This window comes from Electrona antarctica, assembly GCF_951216825.1.
Source record: "Electrona antarctica genome assembly, chromosome: 7".
In the NCBI taxonomy this organism is placed as follows: domain Eukaryota; kingdom Metazoa; phylum Chordata; class Actinopteri; order Myctophiformes; family Myctophidae; genus Electrona; species Electrona antarctica.
In genome coordinates, this window is record NC_136812.1 from 38,459,172 (window position 1) to 38,478,058 (window position 18,887).

An 18,887-nucleotide genomic window follows, 5' to 3' on the forward strand; every position below is an offset into this window, starting at 1 on the left:
CAATTTAATAAATTACGTTTCGGTTTGGGAAAAATCAGCATCGGCAAAAATAAATAAAATAAAACGAAAAACTATCAGAAGTTAATTGATTCCAATGCATTTGGCGAATGCATATTCAGAGAAGAGTAGCAATAAGGCATGACATTACAGAAAATGACCAGTATATGGATGTACTGCCCCCTGGCGGCAATGGAAATTATAACAACATACATGAACACAATACATTTAAAAGTTTATTCTTGTAAGGCACTTTTTCATTGATACACGTCCTGTCATTAAAAAAAAATTAAATTCAGAAAATCCGAAATTCCCGAGTTATCAAAGACTAAAAAGTACTACAACCCCAAGAGGGGTGTTGCCTCATCATTTAGTAGTTTGTAACCAAACAATACTTATAAATGTCATAATATTTGAGACCATGATCAACTATGTTTTTAAAATCATTTGTACAAAGCACCGCTGTAATTTCCTTCAAAAAACAATTAATAATTAAATTAAAAAAATAAAAATAAACACATTGAAAACTTAAGGGTAAAGTGCCAGAGACAAAGTAAATATAAGTATTTTCTGAGATCACGGTTTTCAAGATGAATTTTCTATACACCCCCCCCCCCAGTACATGATGGGTTAGGGTCAGGACAGGGTTAGGATAGGTGTAGGACAGTAGACAGTAGTAAGTATTGTGGCTACCTTTCTGATGAAGCACTATGAAAGAGAATGTCAGGCATTTTACCATATTCCACACGGAATGCCATCAACACCAATTAAATGTGTGCACACACGTGTATCTAATAATAATACCCATTTAATCCTGCGGGGAGTTTGTGCACTGCGCTGCTTTGTAATACATTTACTTATTGTTAATTATCATAGTTTACATTTTCTGAGCATCCCTTTGGGACATGATTTGTGATATTAGGCTATAATAAAACTTGACTTTACACACACGAGAGAGAAGCATGCCTATTCTAGGGGTAGCTTTTGCCAAAAATAGCTGATCTACAAGCTCATTTTATTTTGGGACCCTATCTTGCCATACCACTTATGCCTAAACGTTTTCACCATTTTTGAGTGGTGTAAACCACTCCTACAACTGGCTTTTGTGTGCATAAAAAAATGACCATGGTTGCTATGTTCAAAATAATTTCTGACGTAATTAAATCACACCCGGGTGAACTGGATGACCGTAGCAACCGTGGTCATTTTCTCTGCGCAAAAACAGCCAGTTTTGAAATCACATCCGGGTGTGATTTCATTACGTCAGACATTACGTCAGACCACAGCTGATCATGCTATATAAAACCTTACACCACTCAGTTCACACGGGTGTGATTTTTTAGCCTATGCCCAGCTTTGTGTGTCTGTGTGTACCCCATAGTGATGATTTGATTGGCAAGATATTGGCCCTTGGTGTAGACACAAATACAAAAAAAAAACGGTCCATGTACAGTTGTAACCCAGGTCCGTTTTACTAAGAATGGAGGGTTTAAGTGGTTAGTTCAAATATTAAGTCTGTTAGTGTCTATGTCTCTTGACAGCCTTCAGGTTCCATGGTCTCCTCTGAGGCCACAGGGAGAATAAGGTGCGAGATGCGACTCCACAGGCCGCTGTACTTGTCCAGGTCCATCCTGTCGAAGGTGATGCGGCGGCCGGCGGAGAGGAACTTCTTCTTAAGGTGGTCGTCCACCATCTCCTCCACAGCGTTGAGACTGAGGTGGGTGGGAAGCTCCTCCTCACCCGCCAGCAGCACCGTGAAGATCAGAGTGGGCGTTTTGTAGGCGGCGTTCTCGTGGTCGCAGTAGCGGTAGAAGATGAGTGTGGAGGCCGGAGGCAGCTCCTCGAATCGGTTGATGACAGCCACAGGCTTGTCCCCTTCGAAGGCTCCCCGCAGCTGGCTGTCAATGTCTAGCTTGACCTGGTCACTGTCCAGGTGAGCTTTACTGGCTCCGTCAATGTGGAGGACGGAGGCGTTGAGGGCAGAGGAGAAGGCAGAGGCCAGGCCTCGGGCCAGGCAGTGCAGAGTCTTCTCGGCCTTAACGCCTGCAGTCAGGATGAGGCTGACGGGCTCGGTGGGCCGTTCCATCTGGAGGTGTCTCTTCAGGTGTATCCTGCCCCTCCGCCACAGCTCAGGGCGCTGAGTGGGGAACTTTGACTGTATCATCTCCAGTTCCTTGAGGAAGATGTCTACTCGCCGGACCTCCTTCTGCTCAGGTGGAGACTGAGAGCTGAAGGCATGAAGCGATACTGCAACCAGGACTATTAAACCGGCTAAAAGCCACCATTTCTTGTTACCTACAGAGAACACAATACAGACAGTCAATTCTTTCTCCTGCCATTTTGTCCATAACTGTAAATATCCATCTTTGCTACTCAGTGTGTTAGGCACTCCGCAATCGCTTGATGTGACCCTAAATGATAACAGACAATGAGACCAATGGTTTTCAAGAGCTTGTGAATAATTACAATTGACATAAAATCATGGTTCACCATTACCTTGATCTCCAGCATGAGTTTCTGGGTTATTTATGACACTGTCAGGCTTGACTGTTGAATCTGTGGAGAGTTTGGGGAGTCGGTAAAAAGAGCAGGTGTAAGGAAGAGAAACAATGGTAAAGAGAAACAACTCCTTTAGTTAACCTTTTTCATGCGTAGACACCGTTTCTTCGTCTTTCTCAGGGCCTGTCTTTGCGTCTGTTGGTTCATCATTCTCTGATGCAGAGTCACTCTCCTTAAACTCTGTACTGCTGCTGCTAACAGCAATCTCTACTTCTGTTCAGAATAGGCAAATTATAAACTAGTTTATTTTCTGAAGCCTAAATGACTACATGTGACTTTTTTGTCCATTTGCCTGTGTCATATGTAGGCACAACAGAGACAAGCAAATACACACAACATAATATCCATCATGCTAAGACACTAATACATTTTTAACTTTATTTTTTCTTTTAACTTTATTTGTTCCCCTCCAAGGAACAGCTTTGTCCCTATGGGACTATGTTTAGAGTACCAATGTTTAGAGTACCAATGTTTAGAGTACCAATAGGGGGTGCTGTTGCACCACTCGCTTCAGACTGGTCTGATTTTTATACACTGTAGAACTTCAAAACTAAGTTATGAAGAGCTTTATGAAAAATGGAATAAATAATCATCAATAGAATTAAAAAAAATGCACAAAGCGTATAAAATGTAGTGTAAAATAAAACATTAAGGGAATTAAACAAATACAAAATAAAAAAATACATAAAATCACAGTTCACCATTACCTTGATCATCAACATGAGTTTCTGTTTCTAGGTTGTTTATGACACCGTCAGGATTGTCTGTGGAATCTGTGTTGATGGTGAAGAGTTTGCCGGAGCCGGTAAAAAATGGAGGTGTAAAGCAGAGAAACGATGGTAAAGAGAAAGTACATTTTGACACCCCCCGCCCCCAAAAAAAGATTTACCAGAAAAAATATCAATAATAGTGAAAATAGCTAATGTACAAGCTCACAGCGCATTGATCCGCTGCGAGTTTGTTGATGAGCTATTTTTTGTCTCACACATACATAAACACATAAACGGCATACAGTACAGTGGCGGAAGGTTCTTATAAAGGCAGTGGGTGCCCCTCCCCTTTGAATACCTGTTCTGTGAACACCGTAAAGGTGTGTGCCTACGTGACAAAATTACCAGGGGGAGGGGAGCTTCAGCCTTCAGTCAGTGGGTGCTATTTGGCTTACTATTGTGTCAGTGGGTGCTTTAGCCCTCAAGCACTCCTGGAGTTGACGCCGTATTACGGTAATACCTTTCTGACACTCCGATGACTACAGTTTTTAGTTTAATTCAGTTGTTTTAGTTAACCTTTTGATTCCTGCGTAGACTCCAGTTCTTCATCATTCTCAGGGTCTGTTGATGTTGGTTCATCATGGTTTCCATCTACTTCATTCTCTGATGCCGCGTCACTCTGCATGTGGTCATCTTCTGATGGAGGTTGTATAGCTATTTCAGGCTGACTGGCTGTAGGAAAGTGTAATGGAGAGTCACACTGACTTATCAAGGACAACAACAATTTCTACTTCTGTTCGGAACAGGCTAACTGTCAGTGCACACACACACACTGTAGCGTCACGAAGATGCCAAATGCTGCGAGAGGCAGGAGTCTCTTCCTGGTTTTTAGACAGCTGGTGGATGGAAAATGAAGCTCGCGCGCAGCTTCCACTTGCCGCTGGGGCAAGCGTTTTCGGTATTCTGGCAGACGCTGCATTTTGCTGCGTGGTGGAGCTTAATTTCCATCCACCAGCTGTTTAAAAAACAGGAAAAGACGCCTGCCGCGAGTGGCTTTTTGCCGCGTAGCGCCTTGACGCCCATATGTGCTTATACTGTGTCAGCTCCAGTTTATTTTCTGCAGCCTACATTACTATATGTGACATTTGCCTATGTTCTCGGTGTAGGCACAACAGGGACACGCAAATACACACATAATAGCCATCAGACAGTAGAGAAACAAAGGTAAATTAACCTCTTTGCTAAATCTGGTGGATTCACGTTGCATTCATATGTAATGTCCATTAATATGCAATGTCCTGTCTAAATAAACAAATAAAGTTTTACAAACACAGGATATGATGTTATTATCCAAAGTGCCTTGGACTCTGCATGGCAGGGGCGTCCTCCTCCCTGAGCCAAGCTTGCGCCTAACCGCATACCTGAATGGGACTGGGTGTTAAATTATTATTTTAGTTAACCTTTTGATTTGTGCATAGTAGACTCCATTTCTTCATTGTTCTCAGGGCCATCTGTTGGTTCATCATGGTCTCCATCTACTTCATTCTCTGATGTAGGACCACTCTCCTTAACCTCTGTACTGCTGCTGTGGCCTTCTGATAGAGGTACGGCTATTTCATGGTGACCGACTGTAGGAAAGACTGAAAGAGTAATGTAGAGTCACACTGACTGATTAAGGAAAACAGCAATGCCTGTGTCCTCTGTGTCAATTATGTAGGCACAACAGGGACAAGCAAATAACAACATAATATTCATCATGGTAAGACAATAATAAACTTTATTTTTATACACGGTACTAGCACTAGACAATTTTATGAAAAGCGCATAAAATTGAGTGTCAAAAAAAAAAAAAAAAAAAAGTTCACCCTCATCTTGATCCCCAGCATGAGTTTCTTGGTTGCTTATGACACTGTCAGGCTTGTCTGTTGAATCTGTGGATGTGGTGGAGAGTTTGGAGGAGCCGGTAAAAAAGGGAGGTGTAAGGAAGAGCCATGGTAAAGAGAACCCCCCCCCCACTCAAAAAAATAAAATAAAATAAGATTTACCAGAAAGTTTTGAAAAATACCAATAATACTGGGAATAGCTAATGTACAAGCTCACACCGCATTGTGATGCATTGTGAGCTTCTAAAATAGATTTGCTATTTTTGGCTCAAACATATATAAACAGCATACAGTTGTACCTTTCTGACACCCTGATGACTCTACAGGCTCCTTTTCTTCATCTTTCTCAGGGTTTTCATTTGCGTCTGTTGGTTTGTCATGGACATGGTCTCCATCTACTTCATTCTCTGATGCAGAGTCAAGTTTGTTTTTGTCCACATTGTCTGTGTTCTCTGTGTAATGTCCATTAGACGGTAGAGAAACAATGGTAAGACAATAATAAACGTATACTGTATTGTAGCACTTATCAAAACTAAGTTATGCTTATACTTTATAAAAAAACGAATAATCAGCAACAGAATAAAAAACAAGCCATTAAGTGTATAAAATGCAGTGTCAAATAAAAACATAAGGGAATTAAATAAAATTAATAATTGAGATAAAATACTCACCATTATACCGTTATTATGTATTATTATTATTATTTATGGGCATAAACAGTTGAAAGGTACCGTTAGGTCTGACAATGATGTACTGTGTATGTTCAAATCTTGCACATTGTATTATTTATTTTTGTGTGCCCATTCTTCCTGTATCCACACCACTGGACCTTACCTGACTGGAGATTCTCTGTCCCATGACTCCCAGCAGGTTCGGCCATGATTCATTGGAAGTGAAGTGAGCCAGGCTTTAAGCTACATTTGGACAGTGGGGTCAAGATTCAAGAAGTGATTAATATTAATGATCAGATTCAGATACAATGTTCTTATGTTTCTTCCGGGGTGTGCCCTTAGAGTAGAGTGCCACGTTAAGGTTAGCCGTTAAAGCCTGGGTACCGAGGCTAATTCAAGACTGACTATCATAGATGTAGGTTTCGCTTTCGTATAAGTCAGACGATTCATAGTTTTTTTTTATCCAAGGCTAAGCTAGCGCTAAAAACTAAACCAAAACAGTACACACCAGACACAACCCTTACTTTCTTTCTATGAACAATTACTGTAAAAATAAAAATGTGTTCAGAAAGCTAATATATTGGCACCGTCCATAGAGATATGATTGTCAGCTGGCCAACAGTGTTGACATCAGGCTAAGGAAGCGATCGCGTCACCTCACCTCACCAGGCTTATCGATCAGCACGGAGAAACATCAGGCTACTGTTTGTTTATTAAGGTTTGCAAACGGAAATTAATGACTGGGACTGATTCGTCAAACACGTTTTAATTAAACTACGTCACAGCGCGTATCCCAATGCATAATTTTTTAGAAATGACTAATATCTTACCGGGTGTCCTTTTAGAAAGCAATAACCGTGGAATTTGACCCATATGTCAGCAGACAGGCAGACGGCCGTCGTACAGGCGGAACGGAACTGTTCCCTTTACATGTTTGTTTAGAACGACATGTCATATGGTAGTACGTGACTTCAGTGTTGCCATGTCCGCCTATTATGAGCGTCTTTGGGCTTGTTTTTCTCTAAAGATGCTTGAAAATTGGTAGTTTTAACTGTTTTTTTGAAATGAAAATTCATTTTCAGGGCAGGACCCCATTTGAAAAGGATGCCCAGTTTGACATGCATAGGCTACTGACCCCCATTTAATGCCATTTATATATATATATATATTTATTTTTTGGAATTCTTCCGCGGGCCGCAAGGGGGCGCTCCGCGGGCCGCAAATGGCCCGTGGGCCGCCTATTGGGGAACCCTGCGTTATTCCGACCAGTTCCTTTCCCCTCCATCAGGCGCCCCGGCTGGCCAGGGGGGGTAGTTTAGAGACCAGGATTACTGCCAGTGGCGTTTCCAGGAATCACATTTTGGGCAGTCAAGATGTGTTAATTGTCGCCCCCACGCGCACAATCGTAGCACTAAAGGTTTTCAAAGAGATATACCTGTCAGACGAGTAGGATACAAAGGCTGAAAGGCATGCATTTACGTTCCAATTGGTGATTGAGGGTTAGACAGGTGCAATTATGGTTTGACCCTAAAAAAATTGCAACAGAAGGTTTCTCAACTGTTTTGTGTAGTATTAGGTGTCCTTAATAACATACTAAAAGTTTACCAAAGTTTGACCATGCGAAAGGTGTCATTTTCAAGATGGCCGCCGCCAGTTCTTAAAAGACCATTACTCATCCATTATTCATCCTAGACAAGTAATTTTGGTGTCTAACCCTATGTTTTAGTTATGTAGGAATCCAATTAGCTTATATAAATTACAGTTATGATTATAATAACTAGTGTATTTGAAAAAGTGGTTATAAGGTGGTTATAAGTGGTTTTAAAGGTTCAAAATGAACGCTTTCCAATATAAATTTACATTTATCCTTTTTCCACGTGCCATAATGCCCATCATTGGTGATTTTACTTGTAATTCAAATTATGTTGAAGCTTTCAACAATTTACTTAAGGAATAAATGCATTATTACTGTGTGGTACTGTGAAATTAGTCAAAACAGGGCCGCCACGTGAAGGCTCAGTACCGCTAACCCCTATTTTTTTTTTTGCTTTTTTCATACTACACCGTTCTATTTCATGGTTTCTGACCATGAGAGACTCAATGGAATACCTATTTTTATTATTGGGTGTGTCTGGACCCTTATTGTGCATATTTACAAGATGGTGGCTACCCGAAATAGTGCTTTACCATGATTTCTACCATGATTGTTGACTGTTTTGGCAAACACAAGCAATATTAATCCATTGGCTAAGATTCATGGCACAGAAGGAACATATTTTCTTGAGCTTGCATATTGTCAAAATGGCTGCAAACATGAAAAAGAAAAGAGACATTACATTTCCTGTCAGATCCTATTACCCAGGGGGGCAAACCACCCCTTTTTGGATACCTGCATTTGCCATAACATCAAAGGTTGACCACCAGAAATATCTATGACCCAATAGAATCACAACCTATATGGACACACCGGTCAATTTCTTTGCTGGAAATGCAATATGGCCACCACAATATTAGCCCCCATTAGCCTATAATGCAGGTGAATAGGGCAACATTTTTAACTGAGGGATATTTCCACGAAACTTCACAGGTTGATCAATGATATGAATACCATAATGGTTTGTATTGGAAGTTTCCATGATATCCAATATGGCCACCACAATACTAGCACCCAGAAAATAGGTTTGGGTTAATATTGTGGTGGCCATATTGGATTTCCAGCAAAGAAATTGACCGGTGTGTCCATATAGGTTGTGATTCTATTGGGGCATAGATATTTCTGGTGGACAACCTTTGATGTTATGGCAAATGCAGGTATCCAAAAAGGGGTGGTTTGCCCCCCTGGGTAATAGGATCTGACAGGAAATGTAATGTCTCTTTTCTTTTTCATGTTTGCAGCCATTTTGAAAATATGCAAGCTCAAGAAAATATGTTCCTTCTGTGCCATGAATCTTAGCCAATGGATTAATATTGCTTGTGTTTGCCAAAACAGTCAACAATCATGGTAGAAATCATGGTAAAGCACTATTTCGGGTAGCCACCATCTTGTAAATATGCACAATAAGGGTCCAGACACACCCAATAATAAAAATAGGTATTCCATTGAGTCTCTCATGGTCAGAAACCATGAAATAGACACCGAGTTTGCATTTCTAGCTCATCTGGTTCAGAAGTTAGAGCCAAAACCTATTTTCTTGGTGCTAATATTGTGGCGGCCATATTGTGGCGGCCATATTGGATTTCATGGAAACTTGCAATACAAAAAATGTTCGTATTCATATCATTGATCAACCTGAGAAGTTTCGTGGAAATATCTCTCATTTTGCCCTATTCACCCCCCATTATAACTAATAGGGGCTAATATTGGGGGCGGCCATATTGGACTTTCGCAACAAAATTGACCGAGTTGTCCATATAGGTTGTGATCCTAGGGGGTCATAGATATTATTTCTGGTGGACAACTTTGTATGTTATGACAAATGCAGGTCAACCCCCTTTGCCCCCTGGGTATATCCTTTTAACTTGAAATGGGTGTCCATTTCAGAGAGTTTTAATAGAGTCAAATATAAAATATTGGATTTCACAATGATCTGATTCTATCTCTGCCATTTTGACAAGTCCAATGGATTCACAGGCCTCAAAAACATAGGGTTAGACACAAAAAATACTTGTCTACGATAAATAATGAAGGAGTTAGGCTATTTTAATGATTTTTTGGCCATCTTGGACGCCATCTTGAAAATAACACCTTTCGCATGGTCAAACTTTGGTAAACTTTTAGTATGTTATTAAGGACACCTAATACTACACAAAACAGTTGAGAAACCTTCTGTTGCAATTTTTTTAGGGTAAGGTGCCTTTTTTTCATATAGGCCTATGCCCTCACCTAGGTCGCGCTCTACCGCAACGGCCAATCAGCTGTCCACTAATAGTTCTCAGGTCTTGTTTTTATCCTCTCTTTTTTCTCATTGTATGAATTTTGGCCAGGCAGAAATGGATTTGGCTCGCCTTATTGTAGATAGGCTACACCACTGATTACTGCATGTTTTTAGTGAGGGTACCTACCCTAGGGGACACGGGGAGAACATGCAAACTCCACACAGAAAGGCCCTTTCGCCAACCTCGCCTCGGGTATGGCCGTATGGGCCAAATCCTTTTATTCTTGTTTAAACCAGTGGTTGTGTTCTTAAACATACATTTTCATATCAACGGCCCCCAAATTAATACATATTTGTCCAGACAGGCTTCCATCCGAAATGATGAATATGTGCATAGGGACATAGGGGGAAATTTCAGATCTACAAGCGAGACGCGTTCACAGCGGGGTTCACAGACCTGGTTGCTTATTTCTCTCACAGAATCTGGCAACACTGCTTAACTTCCTGATATGCACGTCCGGTGTTCTGCCTAAAACGTCCCCCCACACCCACAGGCTATTAATATCATCACATCACAGTTTGGGACGACGGGGAGGAAGCTGATCTCTCTTGTGTTGAAAATTGAAATGACGATGTTTTGTCGGAATATTTAGCTAGCTTGCTTTATTTGGCACCACACGGCAGCGTTAGGTTGATAACTTTGATCACACAAAACATGGATAACAAGGATTCGGGGAAGACTGTTACTCAGTCTGCTAGACGACCAACCACACGGTCGTCAATGAAAGGTTGGTTTTCATCACAACAAGCTTTCGGTTTCACAATCAAATCTCTCGCATGTAATATCACTGTACAAAGTGTACATAATAGCCCTGATCCAGTGCTTACAGCGAGAGAGAGACTCGCTGTAAGCACTGGACCAGGGCTATGTACATAACAACACATTTAAAGTTGTCACCTCTATTTTCTAGGGTTATACAGTGTATATATATATAATAATAATAATAAACGTTATTTATAAAGCGCTTTTCGAAAACAATGTTTACAAAGTGCTTTACAGTGTCAAAGGATAAACAACAATCAATTGAAAATGCATAAAAATAGACAGTGTAAGACAATAATAGAACATATACAGTACATACATGGACATGAAAGAAAAAAAGAGCAATATGATGAATCTAAGGAAAGGCTTTAGTGTACAAATATGTTTTCAAATGTGATTTGAATGTTGACATATATACTACGCCTTTGATTATGGAATGGATTTCTGTTGCGTTATGAACAATAACAAGTTATCCAGGTTAACAACTCACTAACTTGCTTTTTGGAGTCACATGATGTTGACTTAATGACTTCATTGGTATTTAGGAAGGAAACTGCTAGACGTGTAGTTTTCCATAAGTTGGGCTGCGTTGTTTGGATGACAATGACTGATAAGTTAATGGTTATTAACTCATGTTTTGCAAGGGACTGCTGGCTTAGCATCCAGCGCTCCTCTAAAGAGGAGGCGTAGGGGGACAGAGGACCAAATCTCAGCCATAGATGTCAACGGTTCCAAAGATGATGAAGACAGTGAATCAGAGGATGGTGGTAAGAAGAATCAGGGAATTGTCATAGCCTAAAGCAGTGTTTCCCAAACCGGGGGTCAGGACTCAGGACCTAAGGGGGGTTCCCCTGATGAGCTTAATGTGCAACATTGTTTTCTCACTCAACAGTAAACTAACCAAATCAACATACAGTACAAGTGTATAGAGGGTATGCGTGTGACATCATCATCAAACCCGGAAGTTGTGCAGGAATGCCTACTGAGTGGCAAAAAACTACTTTCTGGCCTTGACAACCCATACATCCAATCAGAAAAGTCCTATCTGATTGCATTAAACAACATTAAACAATGTTAAACTCACTTTGCATGTTGCTTTGCCACTCGATTTGCCACTTGATGTGCCATTCACTTTAAGCATGCGCATAAAGTGGACCCTTGTCCTAAAGGTACTTTCCAAGTCGTGTAAATTAAATTTCTCCGACTAACCCAGAATCCCCTAACAAGAAGAGCAAAGTAGAGACTGACGGATCACCGCATGACCGTAATGACGAAGATGAAATGGAATTCCAGGAAAAGGATGATAATTCAGAAAATACTGAAGACCAGGAAATGACCCAAACAGAAGATTCCCGCGTTACTACTCTGCAGTGTAAGATGTGTCCTGCTTACTTGACATTTCATTGTGATATTTTGTATGATTAGACAATGATTAGATGGAACTTGTTGAAAACAGTCTTTTGAGTTTTGAAATCCGATATGATCTAATATGACCTCGTCAATCAGACGAGTGAGAGTGATCAATTAGAGCTAATCTGTTAAGAGCTGTCAAAAGCTGAGCCTGCAGTTGTGTTACACAATTACTTGAAAAGAATCACAAATCTTTGTCCACAATTATGTAATTGTAAAACTAGGCAATTCATTCTGGCATCTTATTTTGTCAGCTGCCCGTGTCTCCGCTCCACTATCCAAGAGCACTCCAGCTGTGGACATGAACCCCTGTGTGATGTTACATCGTCGGCCACCCATCCGTACTGAAGATCTGGCCTCAGGCCGGTTAAGAACCAGCAGAGGTACGGTAGTGTCGTAAGTTTTACTTCGATTTTATGCAGGCTGATGTAATGCAAAGACACCTCACATATTCTTGAAACTTGGTTACTAACCCCTTGGTTACTATTCATTAATGTACATCCATTAAAACCTAACCCTGTTTTTATATTTGGTTAAGTCATCTGTCTCAATCTTTGGTTGTCTGCTTTGCTTAATAAGCTACTGTTGACTTTTATTTGTTGGTAGATACATAGGCTGTCAAGCCCTCAATACACCAATGCATGCATGTGCCTAGCCGCAATTTGCAACTCTAGATTTTTTTATAATGGGATGAATCTAGAGTTGCAATAGCCTCCATTGACTCCCCACTCATCATTTTGCGTTTGCGATCTGCTTGTCTTAAACGACGTTAAACTCACCAACATTGCAGCTGTAGTCCAAGCTTGAATTATTCTCTTTCAATCTGCCGAGCTTGTTTTTCATACAAATCCCCTGTAGACATGTTATGAGCTACTTTCTGTCAAGAAGAAGAAATGTTGGAGTTTGGAAGCGCTCGTTTGTATTAAGGGGTCGCGCTGCTGCCTCCTGCATTATGTGCAAATGCGAAACAGATGCATGCAGGGACGTTCAGTGACTTACGACGAGCGCTTCCAAACTCCAGCACTTAGAAAAAGAATCACTTGCACAGAATTTCTTGACAGAAAGTAGCTCATAACATGTCTACGGGGGATTTGTATGAAAAACAAGTTCGGCAGATTGAAAGAGAATAATTCAAGCTTGGACTACAGCTGCAATGTTGGTGAGTTTAACGTCGTTTAAGACAAGCATGATGAGCAACTCTAGATTCATCCCATTATAAAAAAATCTAGAGTTGAAAATTGCGGCTAGCATGTGCCCTGTGGTGCAAAGTAAGGCATACAGTATAATAGTAACAGCAATAACAAGTAGATGATGTTGTCCAATGGTGTTACAGTAACTAGGTAAAAGTAACATCTTACTGTGATATTAGTACTTTTCCAGTAATGACTATTTAGAAATATATAATAACTAATTCGAAATGGCAAATCATGCATCTTGTTCCCTTGTGTTCAGATGAAACAGATAGGGCTGTGCCTGCAACCTTCACTAGGTCTGCGCCTGAGCGCAGACCAGCAGAGAACATCTCCAAGGTCCCCGTCTCCAAGACCAGCATGGCACAGTACAGAGAGAAGATGGAGGCCAAAGCCAAGAGCAATGGTAACTTAAGACTGTTGTATTTATTCATCAAAAACCTTGTTTTTGGAAGAAAATGTTATGTTCTAATAATATTTCCACACATTTGAAGATATTCCGAACGTTTACCTCGCAAAGAGGCCCCTCACCTCTGAAGCATCATATGCAACGCGACAATGTGTCAAGAACATTCCTGCTAAAAGAAAACCTGTGAAAAGTCTACACAATTCGCAAGGTAAGAAAATGTCACATTTTCCACTACTTGAGAATATGTAGTTAATTTGCCAGTTTGCTAAAAATTTATTTTATTTTGATTTGAAGGTGTAAAGAAGTCTGCCACCAAGGGAAGTGCTGGATCACCTTCTAGAGGTAAGCTCTGGACCACACTGGTAGGGACTACTTGGGACAAAACTGTTTTAAGGTCAACTACACCACTGCAACTCATTGTAACTCAATGAGTTGCATTGGTGTGGTTTGGGCTTAATGTGTACTTTGGTTATTAAAAAAGCTGGGACAACCCTCCACACGTCCCAGACTCTTCTCCCTTCTGGCTCCAAAACTATGGAATGAACTTCCCATTGCAATCGGAACTGCAGACTCACTCCCAATCTTCCGGCGTAGTCTCCATCTTAGCCCATAGTACTTGCCGTAGCACTTACCCTAGCCTCAACGACCTTCAGGTGTATGCAAAAGCTCAACATGTGTAATTTAGATATGTAGACAACTAGACATAGACATAGACAATACTCATAGTTTCATTGTACAGCTATTCTACTCTTTTCCTAATGATTCTTGATGACAACTTTTGTGTATTTCATGTGGTGTTCTTGCTTACTGTAAATCGCTCTGGATTAAGAGCATCTGCTAAATGCCTGAATTGTAAATTGAGTAACCTGACAATTATGCTGATTAATAATTGAGTTAGTGACAAGAAAAAGGTTATTTATTAAAACAATAGAATTTGTGTGGCAAACAATCTTGGCGACCGTCACCATGGCGAATTTGTGTAAAACCTTTGATGGCAGATGCTGCCATTGTTGTCCAATGTATCTAGCCGTTTAATTGGAAGACTTGAACATAGCAATGGTTGTAGACAAATGAGTTGTCTTTTGCTTTGGGTTTTAAATGTTTTTCAAAGATTCTTTTGCCTTTTTTTTTCACCGCCATGAATAATGAACAAATGAGAAAAAGATATCGAAGCGGTAAAATGAAGCATCCCTAATCTGGGGTGAACGTTTGTCAAAAATGAAGATCTACAAGCTCACAATGCATTGATGAATGAATTTGTAGATCTGCTATTTTTGGCAAAGATATTGATCGATTTATTGAATGATTTTTGTTTATGAGAAACACAAGAAAAGAAAATATGAAAAACATGTAACACGAGTGCTCAAAAGGGGCATAGAATGAAGTTTAAAACGTATCTAGTCCTATCCCTTCTTGCTCCTAATATTTATCAATCAAATTATGTATGTTTTAATGTAGCCCATGGAAATACTGTCAACTAAGTATAGGGTTTTAAGTGGGTTAAGTTGAATCATGGCAGCCCTACTTGTTACCACACACTAACATTATGTTACGTCTCATGTCCAACTATGTTCCACAGGGTCCACATGGTGGTTAGTTCTCCTGTTACTGCTACTGGGCTCTGCAGCTCTCTTGGCCTACAACAAGTTCCCAGCACTCCGTCAGCATGCAGACGGCAGAGAGCGTACATCCACATCCGTGACGCTAGACCAGTTTACTGCTCACTTGTCGGCGCTAGAGGCCCAGTTCCCCAGCCAACGTGCTGAGCTGTGGAAAAGGAGCAGGGTCCACCTGAGTAGGCATCTCCAAATGGATCATCCGACTGAGCCGGTCAGCCTCATGCTGACGGCAGGCCGTAAGGCAGAGAAGACTCTGCACTGCCTGGCCCGAGGCCTGGCCTCTGCCTATTCCTCTGCCCTCAACGCCTCCGTCCTCCACATTGACGGAGCCAGTAAAGCACACCTGGACAGTGACCAGGTCAAGCTGGACATTGACAACCAGCTGCGGGGAGCCTTCGAAGGGGACAAGCCTGTGGCTGTCATCAACCGATTCGAGGAGCTGCCTCCGGCCTCCACACTCATCTTCTACCGTTACTGTGACCACGAGACTGCTGCCTATAAGCAGGTGTTCTTGGCCTTCACGGTGCTGCTTCCCCAAGAAGAGGTGCAGGAGCAGAAGAGTCTGAAGGATGTTGAGGAGATGGTGCACGATCTTATTATCGAACGCTTTGTAGGCACTGACAGACAGACTGGCTTCAATGAGATGGATGTGAACAAGCTCAGTGGACTGTGGAGCCGCATTTCACACCTTATCCTGCCAGTGGCAGCAGAGGACGAGGTAGAGCAGAAGGGATGCCAGTGAACTAGCCTCTCGAGCCAGACTGTAGGCTCACACACTTTTCAAACATTTCAAAAACAGAAGCGCTGAAAATGAGAGGGAGTAAAGCGGATGCCCCGACTTTTGTTTTGTCTTTGCAGTTGCACAATTTTCTACTGTAAATCAAATTAGTTGAAGCCTATATAATAGCTTGCTGCTTAGCCGAAATGTAATTCCAAAAATATATTTTTAAGATATAAAAATATAGTTTGGTGAACACATAACATCTTGCGTAAACGGCATTCAGGAGGCATCATCATTCAGAGTTTTGGAATGTCTGGCTTGAGGGACTACCAGTGGACTGAACTGGCAACCTTGAGGATGTCGGAAGGATACCACTTCAAATGAGTTTTGTTCCTCTAGTCTAGACTCTCCTGAAGGAGTTCTGGAGAAAAGAGCAGCTGAAAGGCCAGAGAGATGATGCGGAGGCTGGCCTTCTTTGTAGTCAAACCCCACCATTGGGAATGGAGGTGAAATATTTGAAGGTCACATGTGCGCCCCTCTCAGGATAATATATTATTACCAGTATATACAGTACCTATGTTTGCAGACCAATGTTACAATTGGGCATAACTGCACTATACAATACCACTCTTGTTCTGTACTTTATTTTATTGGCAGTAAAACCAGAAGATATTTGATAACCAATGTGAGGTACTGTACAGCAGGCTTTTCCATTTGTTTTTATTCAATATCCAGAGTTTATTCATGACATGAGCTCAATAGTTTTTTATACAATATATCCTGTTGTGGTTTATTTTGTCTGAATTACAAACTGATGGCACCTTGTTGAACCACTTTGTAAGGGGTAACCTTTCAATCGTATAAAGAGTTTGGTGATCTACACAGCACTAGATAATTTCATTCCATTCCGTATGTAAATCATTTGCTTTGCTTTTGCTCTAATACTGTATCTTCTGATTTTTACCTTCATGGTAGTAGCTACTGATTCCATGCTGCATTTTGTAAGTATATTTGTGATGCTGTCTTATATAGATTGGAGTGTTTTTAAACCTCTGTATATTTGTGTGACTGTGTCCACACAATGTTTTGTTTTGCAATTGACATGAAGAGTTCTGAAACAAATTAAGCTGGGGACATAATATGACATTTACAAATGTAATATTTGATATGGTCATATTTTTGACTAAATTGTAGTCAGCAAATCACACATTGTGCCTTACATTCTCACACAGAGAAGATTATTTTGATAATGCAAGACTTGACGAATAAAAAGTACTTTAACCAATCTGTATGGTAGTGTATATAATATGTTAATACAATATAACTAGCACGTCTGCTGTGGTTCAAGGTGGTCTCCCTGTAGATTAGAACCTGGTATCGGTTGACAATGTCAAGTAAAGATATTTGAAGCAGACCGGATTGGACACTAGATGCACTGCCATCTTTATTGTACAGTCATCGCTGCAGTTACCGCTATGTCTGGAGAGAGACAATGGGCATGATTAAACTTGTGGAATGTAGCTTTAAATTGTTTGATAATTTCCCCACTCCTTCAGAGTTTTGTCTTGGTCATATATTGAGATGTATTTTTTTGTAGTGATTTTGCTACTATGTTAAGTTGTGAATAATTTTTCAATAAAGATTATTTTGGTACTTGCCAGTTGCCAGTGTTACTTGCCAGTGTATAAACCAGTGATGAAGTTTCTCAGTGGTCAGAATCGGAAAGATTCATTTGTTAGGGTGACTAGTTAGCTAGTCTTCCTGGGGGCCACAATGTTTCTTAATATTGAATGCACTCACAGTGCATACAAATTCAACATTTGAAAACAAACGGGAAGAAGGAAGTTGCAATACGAGCCAAAATATTAAGTCATTTACAAAGTGATCCACAACTACACCCATGTCTGTTCTGTATCTTGCCCAGAGAATTGCCTCACTTGAGCTACCGCCAAACTCACAAATATCAAGTAAATATTTTCAAATCACATTGTAGTCCTCCATATATTGTAGTATACGCTTAAGATTACTGTTTATAATGAAAATTAAGGCAGACAGCAATTACAGTACTTTTTCCATTTGAACATTGCAGCAAGGTAGTCAATTTGTTTACATACGTCAGTTCTTTGTTAATTATGTTACAGTGCAATGAGCCTCACAATAACTTTTTGTTGTAGCTTCAGCTAATTCATGATCAATTGCTCAGGCAACACATTCGGGGAAAGGTAGGGGTATCTTCAGTCCAGCAAATCATAAAATTAGTAAAGAGCTCCAACAGGGGGTGCCATATTGCTCACGAAACGCCACTGGCAGTAATCCTGGTCTCTAGTCTAAACTACCCCCCCTGGCCAGCCGGGGCGCCAGATGGAGGGGAAAGGAACTGGTCGGAATAACATGTTCCTCTTTCCACCCTGCCAGGTGAAAAGAAGCAGCTTTGACTCCTCATGCATAGAAGGAAGCATGAGGTCAGTCCGCTGCCAACATAAGAACATTGTATCTGAATCTGATCATTAATATCAGAGGGGCATAGAAGAGGCATAGAAGAGTGGCCGTGCACCACCCAAAACCAGCAGCGTGTCGTCTCAGCACCTCGCCCGCTGACAGGTGACAGGTGACATGGCGTCTGATAGCTCTCCTCGGCTTGCTGCTGCTGCGGGAGCGTTTTCCAGACTTAAACCGGAGATTTATACTACTACTGATGGAAGAGTAATAGTTGAAGATGAGCTACTAAACTTCATCGTGATAAAAATGAGAACTTTGAGTCACGATGAGATTGTGTTGCTGGCGACGAGCAGTTTCACCTCGGAACGGATAGAAGCTGCTAAGAAGGCACTGTTTGCAGTATGTCCCAATACAAATCAACGCTGCACTAACTTTAAAGGCCAACAAAAGGACAGCAATAACGTTAAATTGTGCCTAAAAGTGCTAAATGAGTGTGGAGAAGACATTTCAAGATTTGTCTCCCACTTCCTGGATGATCTGCCTCCAGTCTCATTCAACAATTTGGATGTATCTGCGCTCCT

General features: G+C 41.0%; 2 protein-coding genes across 4 annotated transcripts; one reads left to right on the forward strand and one right to left on the reverse strand.

Moving 5' to 3' along the window:
* Positions 1-220: 220 nt before the first annotated feature.
* LOC306925866 (torsin-1A-interacting protein 2-like) lies at positions 221-6,763 on the reverse strand. 3 transcript variants are annotated; one of them, XM_079505002.1, is made up of 10 exons: positions 6,651-6,763; positions 5,984-6,063; positions 5,449-5,601; positions 5,132-5,197; positions 4,727-4,906; positions 3,843-3,998; positions 3,264-3,329; positions 2,638-2,769; positions 2,494-2,553; positions 221-2,292 (listed from the first exon to the last, which is right to left on the reverse strand). In XM_079505002.1, exons 2-10 carry the CDS (start codon positions 6,027-6,029, stop codon positions 1,523-1,525), a joined length of 1,629 nt encoding a protein of 542 aa, XP_079361128.1. In that variant the 5' UTR covers positions 6,030-6,063; positions 6,651-6,763; the 3' UTR covers positions 221-1,522. The 3 variants fall into 3 exon arrangements, with proteins under 3 accessions (XP_079361128.1, XP_079361129.1, XP_079361130.1); XM_079505003.1 differs by having other exon boundaries at positions 5,984-6,047; positions 6,651-6,731; XM_079505004.1 differs by lacking the exon at positions 2,494-2,553.
* Positions 6,764-10,249: 3,486 nt separating this feature from the next.
* On the forward strand, positions 10,250-17,520 carry LOC306926617 (uncharacterized protein). Its single transcript, XM_079505973.1, has 8 exons — positions 10,250-10,483; positions 11,163-11,285; positions 11,732-11,890; positions 12,183-12,311; positions 13,381-13,524; positions 13,613-13,735; positions 13,822-13,869; positions 15,107-17,520. Exons 1-8 carry the CDS (start codon positions 10,411-10,413, stop codon positions 15,886-15,888), a joined length of 1,581 nt encoding a protein of 526 aa, XP_079362099.1. The 5' UTR covers positions 10,250-10,410; the 3' UTR covers positions 15,889-17,520.
* The last annotated feature ends 1,367 nt before the right edge of the window (positions 17,521-18,887 follow it).

Excerpts from the sequence above, each read along its gene's own strand:
- LOC306925866 (XM_079505002.1), bottom strand. The coding sequence starts at position 6,029 with ATGGCCGAACCTGCTGGGAGTCATGGGACAGAGAATCTCCAGTCAG. Across the intron at positions 3,330-3,842 it reads GTCTACGCAGGAATCAAAAG|ATTCCACAGACAATCCTGAC; the intron begins GTTAACTAAAAC and ends CCATCAACACAG. Across the intron at positions 2,293-2,493 it reads AACTCATGCTGGAGATCAAG|GTAACAAGAAATGGTGGCTT; the intron begins GTAATGGTGAAC and ends TGTTCTCTGTAG.
- LOC306926617 (XM_079505973.1), top strand. The coding sequence starts at position 10,411 with ATGGATAACAAGGATTCGGGGAAGACTGTTACTCAGTCTGCTAGACGA. Across the intron at positions 11,286-11,731 it reads CAGTGAATCAGAGGATGGTG|AATCCCCTAACAAGAAGAGC; the intron begins GTAAGAAGAATC and ends CGACTAACCCAG. Across the intron at positions 12,312-13,380 it reads CCGGTTAAGAACCAGCAGAG|ATGAAACAGATAGGGCTGTG; the intron begins GTACGGTAGTGT and ends CCTTGTGTTCAG.